This window comes from Saimiri boliviensis, chromosome 11, assembly GCF_048565385.1.
Source record: "Saimiri boliviensis isolate mSaiBol1 chromosome 11, mSaiBol1.pri, whole genome shotgun sequence".
In the NCBI taxonomy this organism is placed as follows: domain Eukaryota; kingdom Metazoa; phylum Chordata; class Mammalia; order Primates; family Cebidae; genus Saimiri; species Saimiri boliviensis.
In genome coordinates, this window is record NC_133459.1 from 40105462 (window position 1) to 40128998 (window position 23537).

The following is a 23537-nucleotide window of genomic DNA, read 5'->3' on the forward strand; positions in this document are numbered from 1 at the left end:
CGAGGTGTTGCTGGCAGCTCAACAAGCAGTCTGGGCAAGCAGAGAACAGAGACAAGTGTTGGGAGTTGGGGGCTAGAGAAGGTGTCAGGGTTAAGTTGACATTAGCACTGAGCTTTGAATAGTGGGAGAATCTCAGATGAGGGCCTTGCGGAGGGAAAATGGTGTCCTAGGGAGAGGGCATAAATAACCCTGAGCAAAGGCCAGCAGGTGCAGTGGTGACTGGAAATCTAGCTCAGCAGTCTGTAGGATGAAGCCATGGACTGCCCAATCTCTCAGCTAGCCTCGCCCTTCTGAGCTCATGTGATGATCTGATTAACATCTGACTCCTGACGAGTCTATGCGGTAGGGGACCTCATTTGTTTCACTTGCTGCTGTCACTGTAGAGCCCTGGACAGTGCCTGGTGTGCCAGAGGTCAATAAATATCCAGGAACTGAATGAGAAGCTTCCCTCCAAACATTATGAACTTCAGACAAGTGCTTGTTCCAACAGCTGCGGTGAGGACCTCCCACAGACTCTACAACAGTGGTTTGCAAGTGTGGTCCCTCATGCATCACCTGGGAGCTGGTTAGAAATGCGAAGTCTAGGGCCCCAACACAGACCTGCCGAATCGGAAACTCTGGAGCTGGAGTCCAGTAATGTTATCAAGCTCTAGGGGATGATTCTGCTCCGCGTTAAACTTTGAGAACTGGAGCTCTCAAACTATGCCCACAGGCACCATGAAGAACACGTTTGCGGATGGAGGAGCGAGAATTGTGGCAAAGCCTGGCCTAGGAAACCAGGTATTCTTGACCCATTCTTTTTCCCCAGCCCAGTCCAGGGCACAAAGCAGAGTAGAGAGTTCGATCATTCTCCCTCTCAGGTTCCTGGAACGGGAACTTACAAACGTCAGGGGGTCTAGAAACAGAGGGCGGGCATTCCTCTCTGGAGTAGAAGGCGGGGCCAGTGCCCTGAGCCCCGCCCATCCCGTTGCCCCGGGAAACCCCAGGTTGTAACAATAACCGGTGACGCGCTTCTGGGAGGGAGCCTGTCGAGCCCATGGGCGGGACAGTCCAGCCACGGACCAATTGGAACGCTGGGGCCCCGCCCCCTAGACTCCCTCCGCGCCGAGCAGGGGGCGGGGTCGCACCCGCCGCTCCGCCCCTGCTCCGTAGGCGGCGCTGTTGCTTGCAGGGGCTGCGGCGGGGTCGCCCCGAGCTGGGAGCTCCGCGTCCAGTCTCCCAGCCCGCGGGCGGGGCACCTGGGCTGGTTGAGGGTTTCGCGGCCGCAGGCGAAACGCCCCGCCCCCTCCCGCGCCGGGCCCGCCCCCTCCCCGTCCCCCGCCCATCCCGAGGTGCAGCCGGCGCTGAGCGCGGCAGGCGCGGGAGCTGGCGCTGGAGCCGGAGCGGCGGCGGCGGCTGCATTCACCGGGCGGCGGCGGCGCGGGCTCAGGCACCGGCTCGGGCTCCGGCATGGTGCAATCCGGCCTCGTCCCGGGAGAGCGGGGCCGGTGCGCAGGGCCGGCGCCCGGGGAGCGGCGGCAGCGGCGGTGGCGGTGCTGGCTGCAGGCGCAGGCAGGCGGCAGGTGCTAGAAGCCAGGCTGGGCGAGGTGTGTGCCCGCTGGGCTCCCGGGCCGCCGCCCCCTCACTGCCCGGGTCTTTCCCTCCCTTCGTGTTCCCCAGCGCGTCCAGCCCCCTACCCCCGCGCCTCGGCCCATGGCGCCCCGCGGCTGAGACAGCGCCGCCAGGGACCCCTCCCGCGGGCCTCCCCAGGGCGTGCAGATCCCGGAGCCGCCCGCCCACCCTCCGCGGAGCCTCCCTCCCCTCCTCGCCCGAGCCGGGCGGGACCATGGCTGCGAAGCTGCGAGCGCATCAGGTGGACGTGGACCCGGACTTCGCGCCGCAGAGCCGGCCGCGCTCGTGTACCTGGCCCCTGCCGCAGCCCGACTTGGCTGGCGACGAGGACGGAGCGCTGGGCGCAGGGGTGGCCGAGGGCGCTGAGGACTGCGGGCCGGAGCGCCGGGCGACGGCCCCGGCTATGGCCCCAGCGCCACCCCTGGGCGCGGAGGTCGGACCGCTGCGGAAAGCGAAGAGCTCCCGGCGGAACGCGTGGGGGAACCTGTCCTACGCCGACCTCATCACCAAAGCCATCGAGAGCGCCCCGGACAAGCGGCTCACGCTCTCGCAGATCTACGACTGGATGGTCCGTTACGTGCCCTACTTCAAGGATAAAGGCGACAGCAACAGCTCGGCCGGCTGGAAGGTGGGGACGTCCGGCTGGGGAGGGGGCTGGGGACGCCGACTGGGGCTTCCAGGGGCTGCTAGGTGCGCTGGGCTCCAGGCGGGCCGTCAGGAGGAGGGCTCTTTGGCACCCCCAGGGGTCACGGAGTGTGCTCCTAGGGCGTGGGGCCGGCCAGCAGACAGGCGGGGGCGTACAGGGAGCAGCTGTGTGCGTGCTCCCTTGCCTGGTGGGAGGTCCAGTGGGGTGACAAGGGCTGTCGCTTTGAGGCATCCCCAAGGAACGTCCCCACCCTGTCCTTGGGGGCATAGCAGAGGAGCCCATTCCCAGGCCACGGACATTGGGGAACCTCCCCCTCCTTCCCCTAGTCTGCTTTGTGTGACTCTTGTTTTACCCTTTCCTCCGTGGCACCCTTCTTAGAGCGCTGGAATAATGACTTGGGGCCAATGCCGGCTTTCCCTCCCAAATCTCTATCATTGCCCTTCCTGGAGCTGTCCCCAGGGTGAGGAGTGTGACCATGGGCCCATAGTTCTTCTTGTGGTGCCAGAGTTCACCCTAGAGCACTAACCAGTCTGGGGTGGGGAACTCGGCAGGTGACCTGAGATCTGAGTTCTCCATGGGGTGGCTGCTGCCCCTCCTTACCTAGATCAGGATGAGGGTCACTGGTGATGACCCCTGCTGGTGTGAGGACAGGGTGTTGAGAGCTGGAGATTTGTCTGTGCCCACCCAGGTTGCTTTTTTCCACTTCCCTGACTGTCTCAGTCCAGATGCATTTAGGGCCTGGGGGAGGGGCAGGGGTACCCCAGGGAGGCCTCAGTGCCAGCCAGTGGAAAGGGGGGAGCCATCTTAGGAGGGGACAGGGGCTTGCTTGGATTGTGGCCTCTCGATCCAGCTCCTCCCCTGGCCATCTTGTTGGAGAGTGGTGATAGTCTATGCCTCTGGGGGAGAGGAGGCCGGAGGGGTGCCTGTGCCTAGGAGGTGAGTTGTCAGCCTCCCTGTGGGAGGGGTGGCCTCTGTGAGGGATATCAAGGGAGGGGGCTGTGCCCTGTGGTGCCTCCATGCTGGGTCAGAGGAAGGAGGTGTGCCAGTGGAGGAGGGGAGACTTGTGGGCATGAACAGCTCTAGATGCCCAGGGGCAGCATTGTAGAGCCAGGGTATCCTGCTCTGGGAGCTCATAGCTCTCAGGGTTAGTGCTGGCAGCTTCTGTCCCTCACCAGCCATGATGGGGCAGAAACACAGTTGGGAGGAGCAGTCCAGGGTCTCTTTCCATGTCCCCTCTCCCATCCGCTTGGGCTAAACCCCCACCAGAACACATTTCTCCTGAGTGTGTCCTGTGCTTGGGAATCGCTCTCACCTCCTTGCTCACCATGCCCTGACCTACTCCTCCCTGTAGATATGTTCACTGTCCTCAAGGGTACAGAGTTCAGATGCCTCTTCCAGGAAGACTTCCCTAACCCTTTTTAGCTAGCTTAGGACTCCACCTTCTCTGTCCCTCTCCCTGCTGGTAGCGAGTTTTAGTCATTTGTGTTCTGTCTCATTTCCCCTCTCTACCCTGTTTTTGGAAGACAGTGGCAGTGTCAGAGCTATGCTGTGCCCACAGCACCCAGCATACACTCTTCTTGACAGCAAGAAGCCACCTGTGTGTGTGTAGTGGGGAACTGAGTGGATGGTGCAGGATGCTGAGGCAGGGGTCAGTACATTGGGCCAGAGAGGGCTGGAAGGGCTTCTTGCAGGAGATGTAGCTCCAGCTGGGCTTGCTGAATCAGGCAAGATGGGGAAAGATGGGGAAAGATGGGAAGAGGGGACGTGACGCTGGAAGTCAGGGGAGAACTGCAGTTCATCGAAGGTCTTGGGGCGAAGCTCTGTGAGAGGCACCTTCACACATCTTCCTTTAGTGCTCTCAGCAGTCCCTGAGGTGGTTTTACTGTGATCATCTATAAGGAAGGCACTGAGGTCCGTATTTAGGCGTGAACTGGTCACAGTTAGCAGATGGGAAAGCTGCAATCCAACCTATGTGTGTCTACCTCCAGGGTCCCCAAGCACCTCTGGAACAGTGTCCTGCTGGCAGCTGGGGGTGGAAGGGGCACATGGAAGGCTTTTGAATATGGGCAAGTATAAATCCTAAAATGTGATTGAGAATGTGCTTGGAGATAGTTTAGTCCCATGAGTTCATTTCTCAAGTGGTGAGACTGAGGCCATGGAAGGGGATAGGAGTCTTGCCAGGGCATCAACTAGCAGCAGGCCCTGGATGAGGGCCCAGGCCTCCAGTGTGCCCATTGGATGCAGTTTCCACTGCACCACACCGCTAGGGACACACCGATTCTCCCTGCGCCTGGGCTCCGAGTCACAGGCTGGGCATTGGAGAGGGAGCCTCAGGCTTGGGCTCCTTACCTAGGTTTTGGCAGAGACCACTCAGGCACTGAAAAGGGGCCTGCCCCATGCTGTCCCCTTCCACCTCACCCTCTACCCAGCTCCCCAGGGAGCCTCCTTCCCGGATTATTCCTGGAGCTTCCTGCACTGCGCCCCTTCCCCATTCTGTCATTTCCTCCAAGGGCCTGGTGAAAGAGCTATCCCAACTCCTATGCAGGCACAGGTTGACACACAGAACACATCAGGTGCTGGGTCTGGGGTACGAGACCTCTCCTCATTCTCCTCCCTTACAAACATATTGCACTTGGATCCCTGGGGTGTACCAAACCCTGTGTTAGATGGGGTGGGGGACTAAAGGAGAAGGCATTGATTGCATCTACTTCAGAATGATCAGGATTCAGCCACTTCCACACCCAGGCCTTGTGTTTTGTAGATAGGAAAGGTTGGGGGTGGGCGCAGGGCCTCAGTAAAAGGGAGTTAGATACCCTGGAGGAGCCAGGGAGGTCCTCACAGAGGAGGTGGCACTTGGTCTGCGCTGCCTTCATTGGGGAAGGGAGAATTTGGGTGATACAGTCTTCCAGGAAGTATTGACTGCATTCCCAAAGGCAGGGAGGTGAAATTGTGCATGTCTGATTTGGGGGACGATCTGGGTATGCCAGGCTCGAACCGAGGGTGTCCAAGCACGGCAGGGAGGTGGCACGGCAAGGGTAAAATGGGCCAGATCAGGAAGGGCTGACATGCGTGGCCTTATCCCTGTGTTCACATCTGTGATGCAGGGAGGTAGCTAAGTGGTACAGGACTGGAACTGGAGAAGACAAGACCAGCAGCCGGCGTGGGACACCCAGATCAGGCTGAGGCCTAGAGAGCCTGGGCGCGTTACTGGGAACCCAACCAAAGGGGCTGGTTGTCTTCCCCTCCAGGCTTAGGATGGAGGCTTGGATAGGTGGTCCGTCTCCGTCTGCAGTGTCCCAAGACTGTGAATATCCAGGTAGAGCCTCCTACTTTCTCTCAGATGCTCCAGTCTCACTTTTCCTTGGCCCTGGACTCCTCCGGGAAGCCTTCCAGGCTGCTCTGAGTTCTGGCGCTCCTTCCACTTAGCGCCCTGGAGTTATTCTGCCTGCTTTTGTGTTTCCTGGCTGCCAGCTCCATTGGGAGCTCCCAGGCCAGGCATGGGCGCCTCCCATTTCTGTCCCCAGAAGAAGCACAGTGCATGGGGACTTCCCCTTCTCTCCCAGGGGCTGGAGCCGCCTGGCTGATGAGAGGTGGGATCAGGAGGGGTGGCACCACCCCCATCTGGGCCAGTAAGTTCCAGGTGGGGTGGGGCTGGAAGGGAGGGACTGATCTGAGAGGCCAGGGGCAGGGTCCTACAGCCCTGAGCAGCGCTGTCAGCTGAAGCCACCCCCTTCTTCTCCCACCAGCCTGCTCCAGCAGGGCTCCCTCCTCCTTTGTCCTCCGGGGATCCCCAGCCCCAAGGGCTGATGGGGGTGCGGGAGGAGGCGGTGTGAGCCCCGGTTGGGGGGTGTCCTCACCCCCCTCACTGCATAAGCGGGGGGGGAGGGGGGAAGGCTGGCAGCTGCCCGCCTCCTGGGCACGAGCCCGTGCCAGCCGCTCCTGGCACAGTTGCTGGCACGCCCGGCAGACTCCCACGGCCACCTGCTCACACCCACCCACGAGCGCTGGCGCGCTGCGGGCCCTTCCGGCTTCCCGGGCCTCCCGGCACCCCTCCCCCGCCGCCGTGGGGGGGTGCCTACCCCGCTCGGCTCCCTGCGGAACCCCTCACTCCCTGCCGGCCCCATGGCAGCCGCCCCCGCCACACCCCGGGCAACTTGGGGAGTTGAGGAGGTGGGGCTCAGGGAGGCCCCTGGGGTAGCCACGCGGCGGGAGAGGAGGGGGCCAGGAGGCAGACAGACCGACAGACAGGGTGAGGGCCCCGCCTGCCACCTGGCGCCGCTCCAGCGGGACGATGGCGGGCAGCGCCGTGCCAGGCGGTAATTGCAGACAGACTAATTTAAAGAGATGAGACGGTTATTTTTAACTCGCGTTAAGGTAATGAACGGCGCGGGGGGTTTGCGAGTTCAAAAGTTCAGTGCCCCCACCCCCCACTTTCTGCGGGTCTGTGGGGGCCCCTCTTTGCAGGCCCTGAGGGCTCCAACCAAGGGGCTGACTCGAGGGAGCAGGGAGGTTGAGGAACTGGAGAGGCCCTGCCAGAGGGGCGGGAGGGCTGAGGGGGCCGGGACAGAGGCGCCCGGTGGGGCGGCCCAGAGCACTCCATCAGACCCTCACCGCCACCAAGGTGGGCTGGCACTCCTGTGTTTCAGGTGAGGAAGTGACTTGCCTTGAGGTCGCTACCTCCGAAGTGGTGGACCTGGGAATTGGACCCCAAGCTGAAGCTTTTGAGCTATTGGGTAGGATTGAGGTGGGGCGGGGGCTAGAGGGAAGGGCTTGTTTTGGACTCTGAAAGGGTTCAGGGCTTGTCCCCTGCAGCCTGCCTTCCCGGTCTTTGAGTAGCAGCTAGTGGTAACCGCCACACGGGGTCCTGTCTGTGACTTGTGAAGGTTGAAGGGTAGTCAAGTACTGGGATGTGGGTGCATCAGCTACAGCAGGGGGAGCCCCTTCCTCACCTGTTTCCCTTACCTCCCGGGGACTCTAGATCCACTTCCCAACTGCAGCTTACCCAGCGTGGGCGTGCCTGGGAAACAGGAGAGGGTGGAGCTGGGCCTGCCTATACTTTGGTGCCTGCCCCCTCGAGTTCCAATCAGACTTGGGTTCTCCAAAGAGCTGGAAAGTCCTGGAGCCCAGTCTCCGAACCCCTGCCTCCTACCTGGCTCATCTCCTCTAACATACTCCCGGTGACTGGAAACTCACCCTGTCTGGGATTGCCCATTCTGTTGCAAGACAAGTCTCTCTCTATTTTTTTGAGGCAAGGTCTCACTCTTTCACCCAGGCTGGTGTGCAGTGGCATAGATCACTGCAGCCTCAACCTCCTAGGCTAAAGTTATCCTCCCAGCTCAGCCTTCTGAGTGGCTAGAACCAGGGGCATAGGTCATCCCACCTGGGCTAATTAAAAAAAAGTTTTTTTATAGAGACAGAGGTCTTCCCTATGTTGTCCAGTCTGGTCTTGAACTCCTGGGTTCAATTGATCCACCTGCCTCAGCCTCCCAGAGTGCTAGGTTACAGGCATGAGCCACCATGCCTGGCTCCTAGATGAGTCTTAAAGCGTTTAGGACTTATTTCCTTCTTCCATCCCCTTTCAGCATCACACAGGGTGTCCTAGTCCAGCCGTTTGGCATCATTTGGAGTCTGCAGTGGAGTCAGGAGTAGGTAGGGGCTGGACAGAACACCTGTAGGGAACCTGATACAGTGCGTGCGTGAGCTGGAGCAAAGCTCTCTCCCGTTCTGGTTCTGTGTTTTCATCTGTGTCCAAAGGGCCTTAATTCCGTCTCTGATAGGTTCAGTGCTGTAACTTACAAACCCACTGGTTCTAGGAGCCATGAGGGGTTCATTGGACAGAGGGCACATAGTACTGAGAGGACTTCTTCCAGGTGGGCTCATGTGAGTACAGGTGTGGGTGGACTTGAACTTGGGACTCCTGTTTAAAGATGCCTGTCCTGTCTGTGGCAGTACCCAGGTGGCAAATATGCTCTGGGTACAATGAAAGGAGTGTTTATGGTAGTTCCAGCTGGCCGCCAGAGCAGGCAGATGGGGGTTTGGGGTGTTGGGTGGGCATGAGCTCAGGCTCTAGGGCCTGTGTAGGGCTCTCAGGGGGACAGCTGGATCTGGAGCACCCCCTTCTCCTGGCACCCTGGTTGCTATAGAAACCAACTCCTGTTTGGGAGGGTTTGGCTGTTTGCTGCCTCTCCCCACCCCCCAACCCATATGTGGAGGTGGGAGGGGGGCCAGGTGGTGTGTGGGGGAGGGGCCTCCCACACCCTCCCCCCAGGGCCTCCCTCTTTGCAGAGAGAAACCTTTCTGGTCTCTAAGTCGGGGTGCCTCTTAAGGAAAGGAGAAAGAGAGGTAAGAGAATTGATGTCTGGGTGCTAGGCAGTCAGTGGGCAGTTCACATAAATTCTCTCATTTCACCCTCCCTGGATCCCGCAAGGTACACATTAATAACCCCATTTTGCAGTTGAGGAAATGGAGGACCAGAAAAATGAAGTCATTTGGCCAATGCAGCATAGCTGGGACAGGCAGAGCCTGGATTTAGCCACAGACCCGTCTGTCTCTGCCACGTTTCTCCATCTCCCCATGCTGGTGCTGTCAATTCCACATGCCAGCCAGCCAGCCCTCCTGCCCCCAGGCTCTCCTACTCCAGAACCCTCCTGGGATCCTCAGTTCACCTGGGAGCCAACCAAGTCCAAACTGCTCTGTTAGGACCCACAGGCTCTCAGCCCACCTTGTCCAGGCCCTGCCTTCCTCCCACTTTTCCCGCTTCCTCTGATCCCAGGTTGCCCTGGCATTGCCACCTTCACACCTGACACTGGAGTTCTCAACCCACACCCACCGCTGCTGTCACAAGGCACCTATCGATTCTCCTTGGCCGATCCCTCCGATGCCCCTCAGAAACTAGGTGGGGTCTTGGGTGGTTTGAACAAAGACCACCTTTCAGTTGATTCTGGAACCCAGCACTTCTGACTGAGAATTCCTGCTTCAGGTCCTCAGTTGTTTGCAACCTGGCTGATGATCAGAGTCACCTAGAAGCTTTCCGACAACACAGGCTTCCAGTCCCCAGCTCAGACCCTCTGAATCAGGCTCTCAGCAGGTGGGCTTTGGAATCTGTGTATGGCTAGTGAGAGGTCATTCTGAACCAACGCCTTAGAGGGCGGCTTCTTGGCCCCTTGCCTGTCCCCTCATCTCCTCCTCCTAGTGTGGACCAGCTTCTTCTCCAAGCAGGCTGCCCAGGTTGAGGCTATGCCCCTCCTCCTTGCTCCTTTTGGGTCCTCCAGAGATCTGAACCCCAGGCAATCAGCACCAAGGGACTGGGCTACCACATCAACATCATGCAGCCATGATTTATAACCCATGGCTTATAAATCACGCTGTATAGGATGTGGATGAAGAGAATGGAGCCACAGCCAGGGCTGATATGATTTGCTACTAGGAGCCTTTGCTGTAGGAGGGAGGGAGGGCTACCCTGGACTCCTGCAGTCCCTTGGCAGAAGGACAGAGAACCCCAGGCAGCCTCGGGGGGCAAGGCCAGAGTCTATGTGGTTGTAAATACTCGGGAAGCCTCTCTGGAACTAGAATGGTGAAGAAACTGAGAGTCACAGCCCCTGCTTGGAGAGCTGCCCGTATGGTGGATGAGAGAAGAAGAGTGTGTATATAGCTGCTTAATACAGTCTTGGGGCCTTACTAGGACACTCAAGGCCTGGCCACAAGCCCTAGTCAACCTCTCCAGCCATCTTCCCATCTTCTGACCCTTGCCTTAGCCACACTGAACTATTCTAGCTCAGGATTCAACGTGCCATGTGCCATTACATACATTCTTTCATTTAATTTCCCAGCAACCCTGTGAAGCTGGTAGGGTTACTTTCCCCATTTTGTAGGTGAGGAGAGGAAGAATGAGAAAAGTAGGCAGCTTGACAAGTACCCTACTCTTAGTGGCAGAAACGAAGACTCTCCAGGGCTACCTCCACCCTAGGCCAGAGCTCTGACCTTCCTCCCTTCTTTCCCTTCCCCCTCCCAGTCATTGTCTGTCTGCTGTCCCTTGGAGTTTGGCCCTCAGGCTGCTAGCCTGGGGAATGGCCTTGGGGTCCCTGCCTCCCATTCCCAGATTGAAAGCTCCCTGAGGACCGGGGCAGACCAGCCTGATGTTCCCCTGATCTGCAGATCCCAGGGCTGAGGCAGCTCCCTCCATTCCCTGTGATCCAGGGCCACATTCACTGGGCACCTACTTTGCCGGGCTGCTGGGTGGGGACTGGACTGGCTCCTTGACCTTGAGATCCTAGCCTGCAGGGGTCAAGCTAGGGAGATAAAAGGAGGACACTGACTCTGATGCTGAGTAAAAGCTGCTCAGGGTCATGCTGGAAGGCCAGATAATGAGCTGTGAGTGTTTGGAGGTAGAGGAGGGGAAGGGAGACAAAGCAGACCATGCCAGGCTCTGGGCTTCTCAATGCGAACCCTCAATGGGAATGACAGGGGCAGAGATCACTCAAGGTGCTGTGGAGAGTGGACAGGAGAGAGAGGCTGGCCCAGGCACCCAGTGTTGGCCTGCTACTGGGTCCAGGGGAGAAAATGAACCTGAGATAGGGCAGAGGCCCAAAGACTCCCAGATGCCAGACCTGGTGTAGGGAGCACCCCTCGGTGCCTTGAGAATCCCTCTGGTGAGGTGCAGCCATGTGGTTAGGAGTCTTGGAGGCAAACAGGAGGGCAGAACCTAGCTCTGCTTACCCTCTGCGCAGCCTTGGGCAACTCCGAGCCTCAGTTTCTTCCTTTACGAAATAGGATAATAATGGGGTCTTTCTTCGAATGCCTCCCTTTCCTGTCCCTGAGATCGAGGTGTCACATATTCAGGATGTCCCAGCTCCCTCCTGCCTTTAGGTGGGCCAGCTGCTTTCTGGCCTCCGGAGCCTTCTCTGTGGCCTTGGATGACACGCAGGCTAGGTTTTAGGCACCCCATTTTCACAGATGAAGGAAATGTCTTGTTTAAGGTCATGCTTGAACCCAGGACTGTCTGCTCTGGACACTGGCTCCTCTTTGTTCCACTGGCAAACTGTGTGACCTTGGGCATGGCCCTTCCTTCTCTGAGTTCCCCTCCCCCAACACTCTGGGAAGCTGTGAGGCCTTTTCCTTCTCTCCCCTGTCCCCTCCCTCTGTCCTCAGCTGGCCTCCTCCTCCTCCTCCTCTTGTAACCTGAGCTGGGGCCCTGGGGGAAGGGGCTTGCCCTCTGCCTGAGGCACCTGCCAGCTGAACAGATGTGCAGAGATGGAGGGCCCAGGGAAGGGATTGAGGGCTCTTAGCCCGACAAGGCTGGGGCTGGGGCAGGCAGTGCTCAGTACACCCTACCCTGGCCTCTGGCCTCTGCCCCTAGGGCTTACTCTGAGCACTTGCTCATTTTTCAGTGGACATTCAAGTGCTCCAACGTGTCCTGCAAGGACCTCTCAGTCTCTAGGAGAAGACAGATGGCAGATGAGGGTTGGTGCCCTGGTCTGGATGGGCCGCCCTGGGCTCCTGGAGCCCCTTGGCATGGGGACAGAGGGCCAAGGGCGGCTCCTGGGGGCAAGGCCAGTGTCTGTGCGGGTGGCCATGCCCCTGGGAGAGCAGATGGTTCTCTTGGCACCATGCCTACTCTTCCTCTTTCTCCCCCAGGAGTCAGCCTGCAGGGCTGGGGCACAGCTGCTGGGCCCTCCCCAGAGCTGGGCTCAGGGCAGGGCTGGGTGAGGTCACTGCAGCTGCTCCCAGGGCCTGGGGCAGGGGAGTGGGGAGGTGCTGCCTGCAGAGGGAGGGAGGGGCTCAGACTGAGAGGAGAGATGGAAAAGTCTGAATGCTTTGCATTTAGGAATTCTGTTTAATCCTGGATGAAGGAAGGTTTGTGAAGGGGTTGCTGAACCAGCGTGGACAGTCCCCTGCCCCTACCTCAAGGCTCACCCTGGAGCTTCTGCTTGGCTTCGGCTCCTCTCTTGACGTTTTTCAGGGCAGGAAGAAGAGCAAGGGCCATGGATGCAAATTTCTGCACCACCACTTACACTATGCGACCTTGGGCAAGTCATTTTGTCTTTGGGAGCTCCAGTTTCTCATCTGGAAAATGGGGACAATAAATCAACCAGAGGGTTGTTAGAAAGATACAAAAATCATCCAGAGGGTTGTTACAATAAGCTGATAATTTTCGAGCGGCAGCACGTGGTCAATATCTCGGAAGCAGCAGTCCTTCCCCCCTCACTGCCTCATTTTCCCAACGAGGCAGGAAGTACTGAGGACAAGTAGGGAGGTGGCAGAGGCAGCAGGAGCTGCAGGAGAAAGCATCCAGAAGGAGGGTCACACAGGACCCTGGTAGGGGGAGGGCAAGGCTTGGAGCTCTGGCCTGAGATTTGGCTGAACAGAAACTACACAGAAATGCCAGGCCTGAGCAGCTCATGGCTGCTGAGAGTTCCATCCTATCTGTTGACTTCCTGTGAGCCAAGGATTGCCCCACAAAGTTCAAGTAGGGAGGCCAGCTCAGACACCATTTTACTCTGGTTGCTGTTAGATCTCTGCAGGAGCACTGAGGTGGTAGCATCTATCTTTGCCTAGGGGATGAGGAAGGTGCCACAGAGCTGGTCTTGATGGAGGAACAGGAACTGGTAGAGCAGAGAGAGGGACAAGAGTAAAGGGAGTAGTTTGCAAAGGCACAGGGATGGTGACATCCAAGGTAGCTGGAGGCCCAGATGGTCCTGAAGGAAGGAGGCAATGAGGTTGGGGGACATCAGAGGGCTCTTTACTATCAGTCTGGGATTGGACCCAAGCCCATGAGTGACAAGAATGGTCATTGGAGCAGTGCGAGGCTGGACTTTTGTTGGTGGTTTATTTGCTGCCCAGCCTGGGTGTGTGGGCTCTGCTTTCTCTTGGGGGGTGCCAGAGCCTCATGCTTTGCTTTGGCTATTGGTTCCTCCTGGCCCCAGGCTGCCCACTCTGGGATCCACTGCTGATCCTGAGCCCACTAACTTGGAGACATCTGTGGCCCTGTGCCCCCACCTGCCCTTCTGTCCCTTTTGCATGGCAGACCCTCATGCCGAAGATTTGCACATGGCTTCAGATCCCTGGCATCATTCAGGTTGCCTCTTTCACCAGGGAGAAGCCTGGACTGAGAACCTGAACTTTGCCTCAGATGGCAGGGCAAGTGACTCTCACGGAGTCTGTGGCTCTGTCTAACACAGATGTGTGTTCCAGCCTGGAGCCCCAGAGTGGGGTGGGGGCAAGGAGTGGGACAGGGAGGCTCCTGGGGCTCTGAGACGGGGAAGGGATGACATTCTTGACATGCAGGATCTCATTCAAGGTCCAATATGTCCCTGTGGATGTTGGGATTGTAATCCCCGTTATAGTGGAGGCCCACAGTCACATGGATGAAGTTGGGATTTTGTCCCCTTCCTTTGACCTCTCTGTATGTAGGAAGGAAAGGCAGGAGGGAAGGAGGAAATGGGAGTCATAGAAGGGATCAGAGCCCTTACCACAGTCCCGAAGGTGGTCACTGCAGTAACAACAGGTGCTGGGTCATTGTCCCCATCAGGTAGTCAGGGTTAGTCTCCTGAAGGAGGGGCTGGGCTGAGCCTTTGACTGTGGTGGAACCTGGACAGGCGTCCACACCTGATCTTGGGCTTGGGCTGCAATGGGTGGACACAAGACCCAGGGCCACACTTGGAGGATCCTGGAAGACCCCAGGTGCCAGGGAGGCCAGGAGGTAGCACAAGATTGGTGGTAGGTGGGGCACAGTGCTTATCTCCTGTCTCTGATGAAAGCTAGGAGATTTTGGGCTTGAGCATTAAGGTGAAGGTGGCCACTGGGGTGGACAGCAGAGCAGAGTGTCCCTTGCCACATTAAGGGTGGGTGTGGGAAGAGCCCTGGTTTTAGAATTCAATATCCCTAAGACCCAAGCCTGGCTCCATCATTTCCCAGCTTTGTGGCCTCATGAGTCATTTAACCTACCTGAGCCTCAGTTTGCCCCCTCTGTAAAATGGCAGTACCTACTCACAGGATGGTTACCAGGATTAAAGGAGCCTAGCCTATGCTGGGCATGTAGTGGGTGGTGCCGTTTTCTGGCTTCAGCATTTGGATCACATGCCAGTGGTGTGCAGGAGCTGGCTTGCACTGGCTCATGAGGGCTGATCGTGCACACTTCCTCCCATTTCTGCATTCAGTGACGTCATGTGGCAGCATAAAATTGGCTATGATGTTAGTATCCACACCACAGAGAGCAGCAAAAGCTACAAATCAAAGCAGGTGGTTTTTTTTGTTTGTTTGTTTGTTTGTTTTTTTAACTTCCAGAAGAGCTGGCTGTTAAACATTTGCCAATACACCACTGAATGTGCCCCAGGAAAGGTAACTTCCCCCAGCCCCACTGCCCAGGATCAGAAGAAGATGGCACAGAGATGGCCAGGCATGGTGACTCACACCTGTAAGCCCAGCAGTTTGGGAGGCTGAGGTGGGAGGAACACTTGAGGTCAGAAGTTTGGGACCAATGTGGGCAACATAAAGAAACCTTGTCTCTACAAAAAATATAAAAATTAGCTGGGCATGGTGGCGTACACCTATGGTCCCAGCTACTTGGGAGGCTGGGGTAGGAGGATCACTTGAGCACAGGAGGTAGAGGGTCCGGTGAGCTATAATTGCGCCACTGCACTTCAGCCTGGGTGAGAGATGGAGACTGGCAAAAAATAAAAAAAAAATAAAGACCCTGGCTCAAAATAAATAAATAAAATAAAAATAAAAAAAGAAGTTGGTACAGAGACCATGAGTCCATGTCCCAGAATCCATCCTGTGGGCCCTCTATCGCCACAGTAGGGACAGAACAGGAGGCAGGGCAATAGCGGAGTTCTGGCTCAGCCAAGCAGCCTAGAACTCAAAGTCCATGGCCCCTTCTGGGCCTGGAGAAATTGGAGGTAGTTATGGCACCAGGCAGCCCTTGTAGGTGTGGGACAGCAAATGAGGGGACCTCTCTTTTCTCTACATTCTCCTTTGGCCTACAGAGATCTGTCTGGCCCTGGCTGGAGACGTAAGATTAGATGAGGTTGAGCTGTCAGAGAATGAAGCTGTGCTGGGAGGAGAAATGAGGTTGTACTGGAAGATAAACGAGGTTGTACTGTCAGGGAATGAGGTGGTACTTGGAGGCAAGGTGAGGCTGCATTATTAGATAAATGAGGTTGTACTGTCAGGGGATGAAGTGTACTTGGAGTAGAGATGATGTCCTGCTGGATCAGTCAGGTTGGCTGTCAGAGAACACAGCCATACCACAGGAAGAAGGAGAGTGTCCGATCTGGAGGATAAATGAGGGTGTCCTGCTGGATAAATGAGGGGGCCCGTCAGGTGAATGGAGTGCTGTTAGCAAATGAGGTTGTACTTGCTGGATAAATGAGACTGGTGTGCTGGATAAATGGGGTTGTGCTGTCAGAGGAATGCATTACTGCTCGTGGGTGAAGGGCGTCCTGGGAATAGATGAGGGTGTCCTGCTGGATAGATGAGCTGCCACCACCAAATGGATCAGACCCTGTCCATGAGGGAGGCGCCATCAGCAAGGACGAGGTTATTCTGTTCCCCCTGGGGCTCCTGGAGTGTCTTCTGGCCCAGGAGAGACCTTGGTGTACGCCAGCCCTGGGTTATCCAAGTGTCTCTGGGGAGCAAGGTGGGGGCTGGGGAGGGCAGACTGCTGCATTGTGTGCCCTAGGACCTCTCCACCCTCAATGGGTGCCCTACCCCTCTCCCTGGCTCCCCTCAGTGGATCAGACTGCTGTGGACATTCTCACCCCACTGCCTGCTTCTCACCCTGCCTGTGTCTTGTTTCTGCCCAGTTTGGAAAAGCCCTATTATGTGCCAGCCAGTCTGCCCAGTCTCATTGAATTCTCTCTACAACACAGTATTACTCCTCCTTGTACATCCACTTTCTCTTATTCATTCATTCATCCATCCATTCATTCATTCGACAAACATTTAAGTGTCCAGTATGTACTAAAGGCATGAGGTACAGTTAAAAAAAAAAAAGGCTAAAAATCACTGCCCTCATGAAGCTTACATTCTAATATAAAGACAGCAGACAAATAATATATTAATTTAGAACGTGGTAATAGCTTTAGAAAAACAGAGCAGAATCAGGGGGCCAGGAAATTCCAGGGAAGAACAGTTCTGAAGAGTGGTCAGGATGGGCCTTGTTCCAAAAGGTGACATCTGAACAAAGACTCAAAGGAGAAGGAAGATCTCTGTAGATATCTGGGGGCAGGCAGGACCCTGCCTGGCAGGTTTGAGGATTGGGGGAGGGATGGAACGGGGCATCTGCACAGTCACTGAGGGTCTCGTGGGCCATGGCAAGGCCGTCGTTCCTCACTCTGAATGAGATGGAGGGTGTCGGAGGGATCTGGGCAGGAATGGGCAGGAATGGACATGATCCTGCTTATTTGAAGGGTCACCCTGGCTGCCACGTGGAGTGCTGTAAGGAAGTGAGGGAGGGAGCAGGGAGCCATTTGAGGACTAGAGCTTGAATGCATCTTGCCCCAGGGCCCAGCACTCACGGGTAATGGAGCTGAAACTGGAATCCAGTTCTGATGCTAGAGTTGATGTACTTTGCCCTACTCTAGCCCCCTCCCTTGGTGGGGAGTCCCCAGGGTTCTGGGCTCCCTGGCCCAGGTTCTGAGGGAGAACAGGGTAGGCATGAGATATAACCCACTGTCCTTTCCCTCTGTCCCCAGATGGTCTCCCTTAGGCCCTGAATCAGGGAGGTCCTGACTCCCCCAGCAACATGCTCCAGGTCTGAATGTAGGTGTGGGAGGCATGAGGCCCCAGAAGCTGGGCCCAGCTCTGGGCACCAGGGGAGCCCAGGCATGCCAGGGCTGTGGCTATGGTGGTGGGTTGCTAGGCGACTCTAAGAGGGAGCCCTGGTTACTGCTGCCTGGCAGAGGCATCTCCCTCCTCTGCCTCCTTCACCTCTTCCATGGCCTCTGGTCCCCCAGGAGGCCTTGTGGTGTGAGCCAGAGCTGTGATCAGTGCTTGCCACTGGATCTGGCAGGCAGCTCTGATTGGTACCAGGTGGCTGGGCCCTGAGGAGCCAGACTAGGCTGCAAAGCCTGAGCTTCTCTCATGGGGCACAGCCCTGCAGCACACCTGGTTCAGAGCCTAGCTCAGTAGTCAGAGGCCTGGATCCTCGCTCAGCTCTGAACCACCTCATCTGACCTTAGGCAAGGCATGGCATCCCTCTGTGCCTTGGCTACCCCATCCATCATGACTGCAGAATCCTCCCCAGGAGCTTCATCTTCTGTGAAGAAGGGTTCTGAGTGCACGGTGATCCAGGTACTCCTGTCCCCACCCTGATGGCTTGAGTCTGTAATGCTTAAATTTTGCACTAAATATCATTTTCTTAAATCTAATTAAGAAAAATGTTTGAAAACCTCTGGACTGAATGATTCTAAGGATTTTCAGTGTCAAACTGAAAAGGTCCCGAGTACAACTTACCCATCTCCTTAGTTTACAGTTCAGAACACTGAGGGCCCCAAAGAAGGAGAAATTTCACCTAGGTCAGGCTTGGTGGAGTGGGAGGAACACTGGGCTGGGGTCGGGAGCCTGGGCTCACATCCCTGCTCTGCCACCAGGCCTCGGACAGCCTTGGGCAAGTGCTTTCTTCCCCCTGGGTTGGGCCAGCCATGGTTTCAGGCTGAGGCTTGAGCTCCAGGGGTACCTGGCTGGATACGGGACAGAGCAGGGAAGGATACAAACCTTCAGAGGCCTCGAGCTTGGCTTTGTGATAATCTAAAATATTTGAATAACGTGTATAAAGAAAATGTGGATGGATTATGAAGTATATGCAAAATTCCCTTGAATTCTAAAAAGGAAGCTTAGACTTGCAGGAAATGCTGACCTGCGCAGCATGCCCCCAGACTTCCCCTGCTGCCAGCTTCCAGGGATGGTTTACATGGAACGTTTGAGGAGCACTGGATACTGGCTTCCTAAGATTCTTCGGGATTCTCAGACCTGTTTCTTCCATGGGAGAATGTGATGTCCTTTAGACTTAGAATAAAGACCTACTTGCAGTCCCAGCACTTTGGGAGGCCAAGGCAGGTGGATCATCTGAGGTCAGGCATTCAAGACCAGCCTGGCCAACATGGTGAAACCCCATCTCTACTAAAAATACAAAAATTAATGAGGTGGTAGTGGCACACCTGTAATCTCAGCTACTCAGGAGAAACAGGAGAATCGCTTGAGCCTGGGAGGTAGAGGTTGCAGTGAGCTGAGATCACACTACTGCACTCCAGTCTGAGCTACAGAGTAAAACTCTGTCTCAAAAAAACAATAATAATTTAAAAAAAGAAGACCAACCTGAAATCAGTACCTGACATAGCACTTAAGCTGTGTGACCTTGGCAACTCACTTAACATCTCTGAGCCTTACTCTCCTGTTATGAGGCAGGGATCACAATCTCTGACTTGTATGGAGTTCGACTAATGATGACATGAGATAAAGTCCTTAGAGTGCCCAGGGCTGAATGGGCAGGTGCTGGCTAGGTGCTGGTACCTAGAACTGTCCTTTCTCCAGAACATAATGACATTGATAAAGTGGCATTGCCTGAGTGACCTCCAGCTGGAAAAGTGAAGAGGTGGGAGGTGGAGCTTCTTGTAAGCCAGACAATCCTGTGGGGGAGGAGAACTGAGGCCTCCTAGGAGCATGAACACAGGTGTGGGGGAGGGGCTGGGGAGCCAGCTGCAGGGGTGGGACCAGGAAGGGGGTATCTACTTGAGGGAGCACTGCTCCCCCTCCTCTCAGGGCCTCAGGAGAATCAGGAAGGGCAAGGCTGGCAAGTCCCAGATGTTGCCTCCAAAGGCCAGAAAGTACCAGAGATAGGGAGCCTGGGGCCCTGAGGAATCAGGTCGGTGCCTGGAGCTGGGGATGAGGGGTGGGAGGGTACCCTGGGCAGCAGGAAGGATCCCTCCTCCTGGAGACTGGTGGGAGGAGGCAGGAGGGAGAGCCCTCACAGAGCAGTGGCTATGAGCATGGCTGGGTGGATTCACAGGTTAAGAGCAGGTCCATGAGCTGGGCAGAGCTGGAGTGGTACTTAGCATCGTTGCCTAGCTGTGGGACCATGGGAAGTTACATCATGCCTCTGGGCCTCCGGTCCCCAGTGCATGAAATTGGAGAATGCCAGTTTCGAGAGTTGTTGGTGCCCAGCACAGTTGCACTCAAGGCATGATATTAAAGAGATGGAAACAGAGCAGGTCTGTTGGGAGACCTATGGGGTGAGGCCAGAGTGAGGATATAACCAACGTTTATAAACACCTGGTGTGCAAACACTTATTCGTGCACATGTAATGATCTTACAGCCTTAAGAGGTAGTTACTGAATATAGCCCACTTTTTCAGAGTTGTTCACTGAGGCTCACAGAGACTGAGTAAACAGCTCATGGTCATATAGCTAGGCAGCCAAAGAGCCAGACATCCTGCCTGGCCCTCTGATACCCAAGCCCCTGCTGTTTCCATAGCAGTACCTGGACCAGGAGGTTGAGGCCACCACGTAAGAGGCTCCAGGGGTGGGGTGTGGCAGGCCCAGCCAGAGTTCTGCTCCAGATTCCAGTGGGGCCAGTGGACTCCCTGCCTTCCTCTGTCTTCAGAACAGGCATTGGCAAAAGCAGGCAGTGACATGGGGAACACCAGACACGGCACAGCATAAATTAAAAAGAGGATATATGCAGAGGTGGCAGAGGCGAAGCCCAGGGAGGAACCGAGGGACAGCAGAAGAGGCTAGGCCACCTTGGGCAATCCCCTTCCTCTCTCTGAGCCTAGGTCTTCTGGTGTGTGAATGGGGACTTTGCCGCACACTTTGTGGGGATTTTCTGAAGGCTCCACCAGGAAGGGGCTTGGAAGGCAGGTAGGTGGGTCAGGAGAGGGCAGGCTGCAGCCCAAAGAACAGGCAGGAGAGCTGAGCTGGCCTGAAGGTGGGCACTGAACAGGGGTGGAGGCTGAGGTCTCCATGGCAAAAGGACATCTTTTGAGGGGCCTGCTGGAATCCAAGCCCTCTGTGGAGTTCACAGCAGCTCAGAGGAGTTGGAGTGATACCTCTGAAAAGTCTCAGGCCTGTACCCACCTTGGGGACCCCCGGTCTACTCTGCTTGTCCTGGCCAGGCCCTCCCAGCAAAGGGTTAACAATCTTCTCTACCTGCAGTTGCATTTTAAAGACACGAAATTAAAGCAGGTAATTTATTCTCCCCACACACGAAAGAGCAATTAGTTCTAAACAGGGCTTAATCAGTCACCGCGAGATTGATTTCTGGAGCCCTGGGTTTTCGGGCTCCTGGCGCCATGCCAGGCTGAGGGGCGGGGGGCGGACAAATGAGCCGCGGCGGCATAAGCCCTTACGTAATCTGCTGGGGACCCTGGCAGCCTGGTTAGCACCGAGTGGGGCTTGGCTGAGCTGAGGAGAGAGGGTCCTGCTCCCTGCTGCAGGGCCCCGCAGGCGCAGAGTAGCCCACAGGATTGGCTATGACCCCAGGGAAAGGCTAGGCCCAGAGCTCTGGCCCCACCCTCTGGGCAATCTCTGTGTGGGGGTGGGGCGGGATGGGGGTGCGGTTCTGGGGCAGAGGGTGGGTACTCTGGGTTTGTCCCAGCCGGTACTTACACCTGTCCCCTCCTTCTCTCAACCCCCTTACCTCATCTTCGTCTCTACCTCCCCCTCCTCTTTCCATCACGTCCCCTCTTTCCCCATGGCCTCCTCACCCCCGACTCCCACCCGCGCCCTTGTCTCTGGCCACAGAACTCCATCCGGCACAACCTGTCGCTGCACACCCGTTTCATCCGCGTGCAGAACGAGGGCACCGGCAAGAGTTCGTGGTGGATGCTGAACCCCGAGGGCGGAAAGACAGGCAAGACCCCGCGGCGCAGGGCCGTGTCCATGGACAACGGGGCCAAGTTCCTGCGCATCAAGGGCAAGGCGAGCAAGAAGAAGCAGCTGCAGGCGCCTGAACGAAGTCCGGACGACAGCTCCCCGGGCGCACCCGCCCCGGGGCCGGTGCCTGCCGCAGCCAAGTGGGCCGCCAGCCCCGCCTCGCATGCCAGCGACGACTACGAGGCGTGGGCCGACTTCCGCGGCGGCGGGAGACCCCTGCTCGGGGAGGCGGCCGAGCTGGAGGACGACGAGGCCCTGGAGGCCCTGGCGCCATCGTCGCCGCTCATGTACCCGAGCCCCGCCAGCGCGCTGTCGCCGGCGCTTGGCGCGCGCTGTCCCGGGGAGCTGCCCCGCCTGGCCGAGCTGGGAGGCCCGCTGGGCCTGCACGGCGGCGGCGGCGGCGGCGGCGGCGCGGGGCTGCCCGAGGGCCTGCTGGACGGCGCGCAGGACGCGTACGGGCCGCGGGCCCGCTCCGGGACGCCCGCCTACTTCGGCGGCTGCAAGGGCGGTGCCTATGGCGGGGGCGGGGGCTTCGGGCCGCCGGCGCTGGGCGCGCTGCGCCGCCTGCCCATGCAGACCATCCAGGAGAACAAGCAGGCCAGTTTCGCGCCGGCCGCTGCGCCCTTCCGCCCCGGGGCGCTGCCGGCGCTGCTGCCGCCGCCGCCACCCGCGCCTAGGCCCGGCCCGGTGCTGGGCGCGCCGGGGGAGCTGGCGCTGGCGAGCTCGGCCACCGCCTACCCCGGCAAGGGGGCGGCCCCATACGCGCCGCCCGCGCCCTCGCGCAGTGCCTTAGCCCACCCCATCAGCCTTATGACGCTGCCCGGCGAGGCGGGCGCCGCGGGCCTGGCACCGCCCGGCCACGCCGCCGCCTTCGGGGGCCCGCCCGGCGGCCTCCTGCTGGACGCGCTGCCCGGGCCGTACGCGGCCGCAGCTGCCGGGCCGCTAGGCGCCGCCCCCGACCGCTTCCCAGCCGACCTGGACCTCGACATGTTCAGCGGGAGCCTCGAGTGTGACGTGGAGTCCATCATCCTCAACGACTTCATGGACAGCGACGAAATGGACTTCAACTTCGACTCGGCCCTGCCTCCGCCGCCGCCGGGCCTCGCCGGGGCCCCGCCCCCCAACCAGAGCTGGGTGCCGGGCTGAGGGCCGCCTCCCGCCCTGGGCGCCCCGTCCCGTCCCCTAGGGGCCTCTGTTTTCCCATCCCGATTCCTGGGTCCCCGTCCCCGACTCCAGCTCCCCGGGAGGACCCAGGAGGCGGCCCCAGCCCAGCTAGGGACCCCTCACGGAGGCCGGCCGCCGGGGAAGGGGAGGGAGAGGCCGGGGCACCCCAGCCCTCCTGCCCACACTCCTGAGATCCGCCCCCTCCTCCTGGGCAGGAAGCCTGGGAGAGGAGGCTGAATTCCAGGCTGGCTGGGAGTAGGGAGGAGCAGGGTGGGCCGCCTAGTGCGGACGGTGGTCGAGGAAGCCAACTAGGAGATGTGCCAGGGGGCGTTTCCAAATAGTTTCATTTGCGGAGCCCTAGCCGTGACCCCGCGCCCACCCCAAACACGCATCTGATTCCCACTTGACACACTTTCCCACTGGTCTTAGTCTCACCCACCCGAAGCCAGCAGCCCTCTCCCGAAAACTCACGCCTACCTATCCATCCGCCCTGAGCAGCCCTCCACCCCCAAATCGCCCTCTGACGACCGCCACCCCAACAGTTCAGCCTCCCCTTCCCATCCCTGCCGGCCCTCGCTTCTCCCTGCCTCCGTCGGAGTCAGTTCCTCTCTTCAGCCGCCCCTACCCCCTAGTACTGGTCTCAGCTTCTCCAGCGAGTCTCTCCGCCCGGTCCACCCCTAACAACCCCGACGCCCCTTTCTCCGCGCCAGTTTTGGCCCATCTCCCATATTTATAAGTGTCCGGTCGGGGCGGGCGGTGGGCGCGGCGTCCCCGGCGCGTATCGTAGGCAGTGTACCGTGGCCGTGCCGTCAAGAGTGTGCGTGTGCGTGTGTGCCGTGTCGAGGCTGTGTAGAGTGCATTGTACAGCATATTTTCATGAATAAAATTGTTTTAAATATTTCCCGCGCCTTGGGCTAGCGGGAGGGGAGTGGTGGCGGAGGATAATTGACAGGGAACTTGGGGGCAGGGGGAGGGTTCCTGTGTCTGAGTCACTATTGTGGCTTTTGCCTTTGCTACACGAATGCTCCTCTGTCCCGCACACACTGGTTAAGCGCCTACTGAGTTTCCCGTACTGAAGATGTGCTTTGTGGAGCTCAGCACCTGTTTCTGTGAACACGTGCACGCAGGGAGTTTGGGCCAGGAAAACGCGTCCTAAAAAAGCCTCCGAGATTGGGAGAGGATGCACAAATATTTACTGAGAACCTTTCGTGCCAGGCTCTGTGTTGGACGTGAGTTTTGTTCCCAT

The 23537-nt window shown here is 57.9% G+C and overlaps 1 protein-coding gene across 1 annotated transcript; it reads left to right on the forward strand.

The window, feature by feature from the left end:
* The first annotated feature begins 1328 nt into the window (after positions 1-1328).
* FOXO6 (forkhead box O6) lies at positions 1329-23190 on the forward strand. Its single transcript, XM_039474084.2, has 2 exons — positions 1329-2239; positions 20996-23190. The coding sequence occupies exons 1-2, from the start codon at positions 1826-1828 to the stop codon at positions 22271-22273; spliced, it is 1692 nt and encodes a 563-aa protein (XP_039330018.1). The 5' UTR covers positions 1329-1825; the 3' UTR covers positions 22274-23190.
* Positions 23191-23537: the final 347 nt, after the last annotated feature.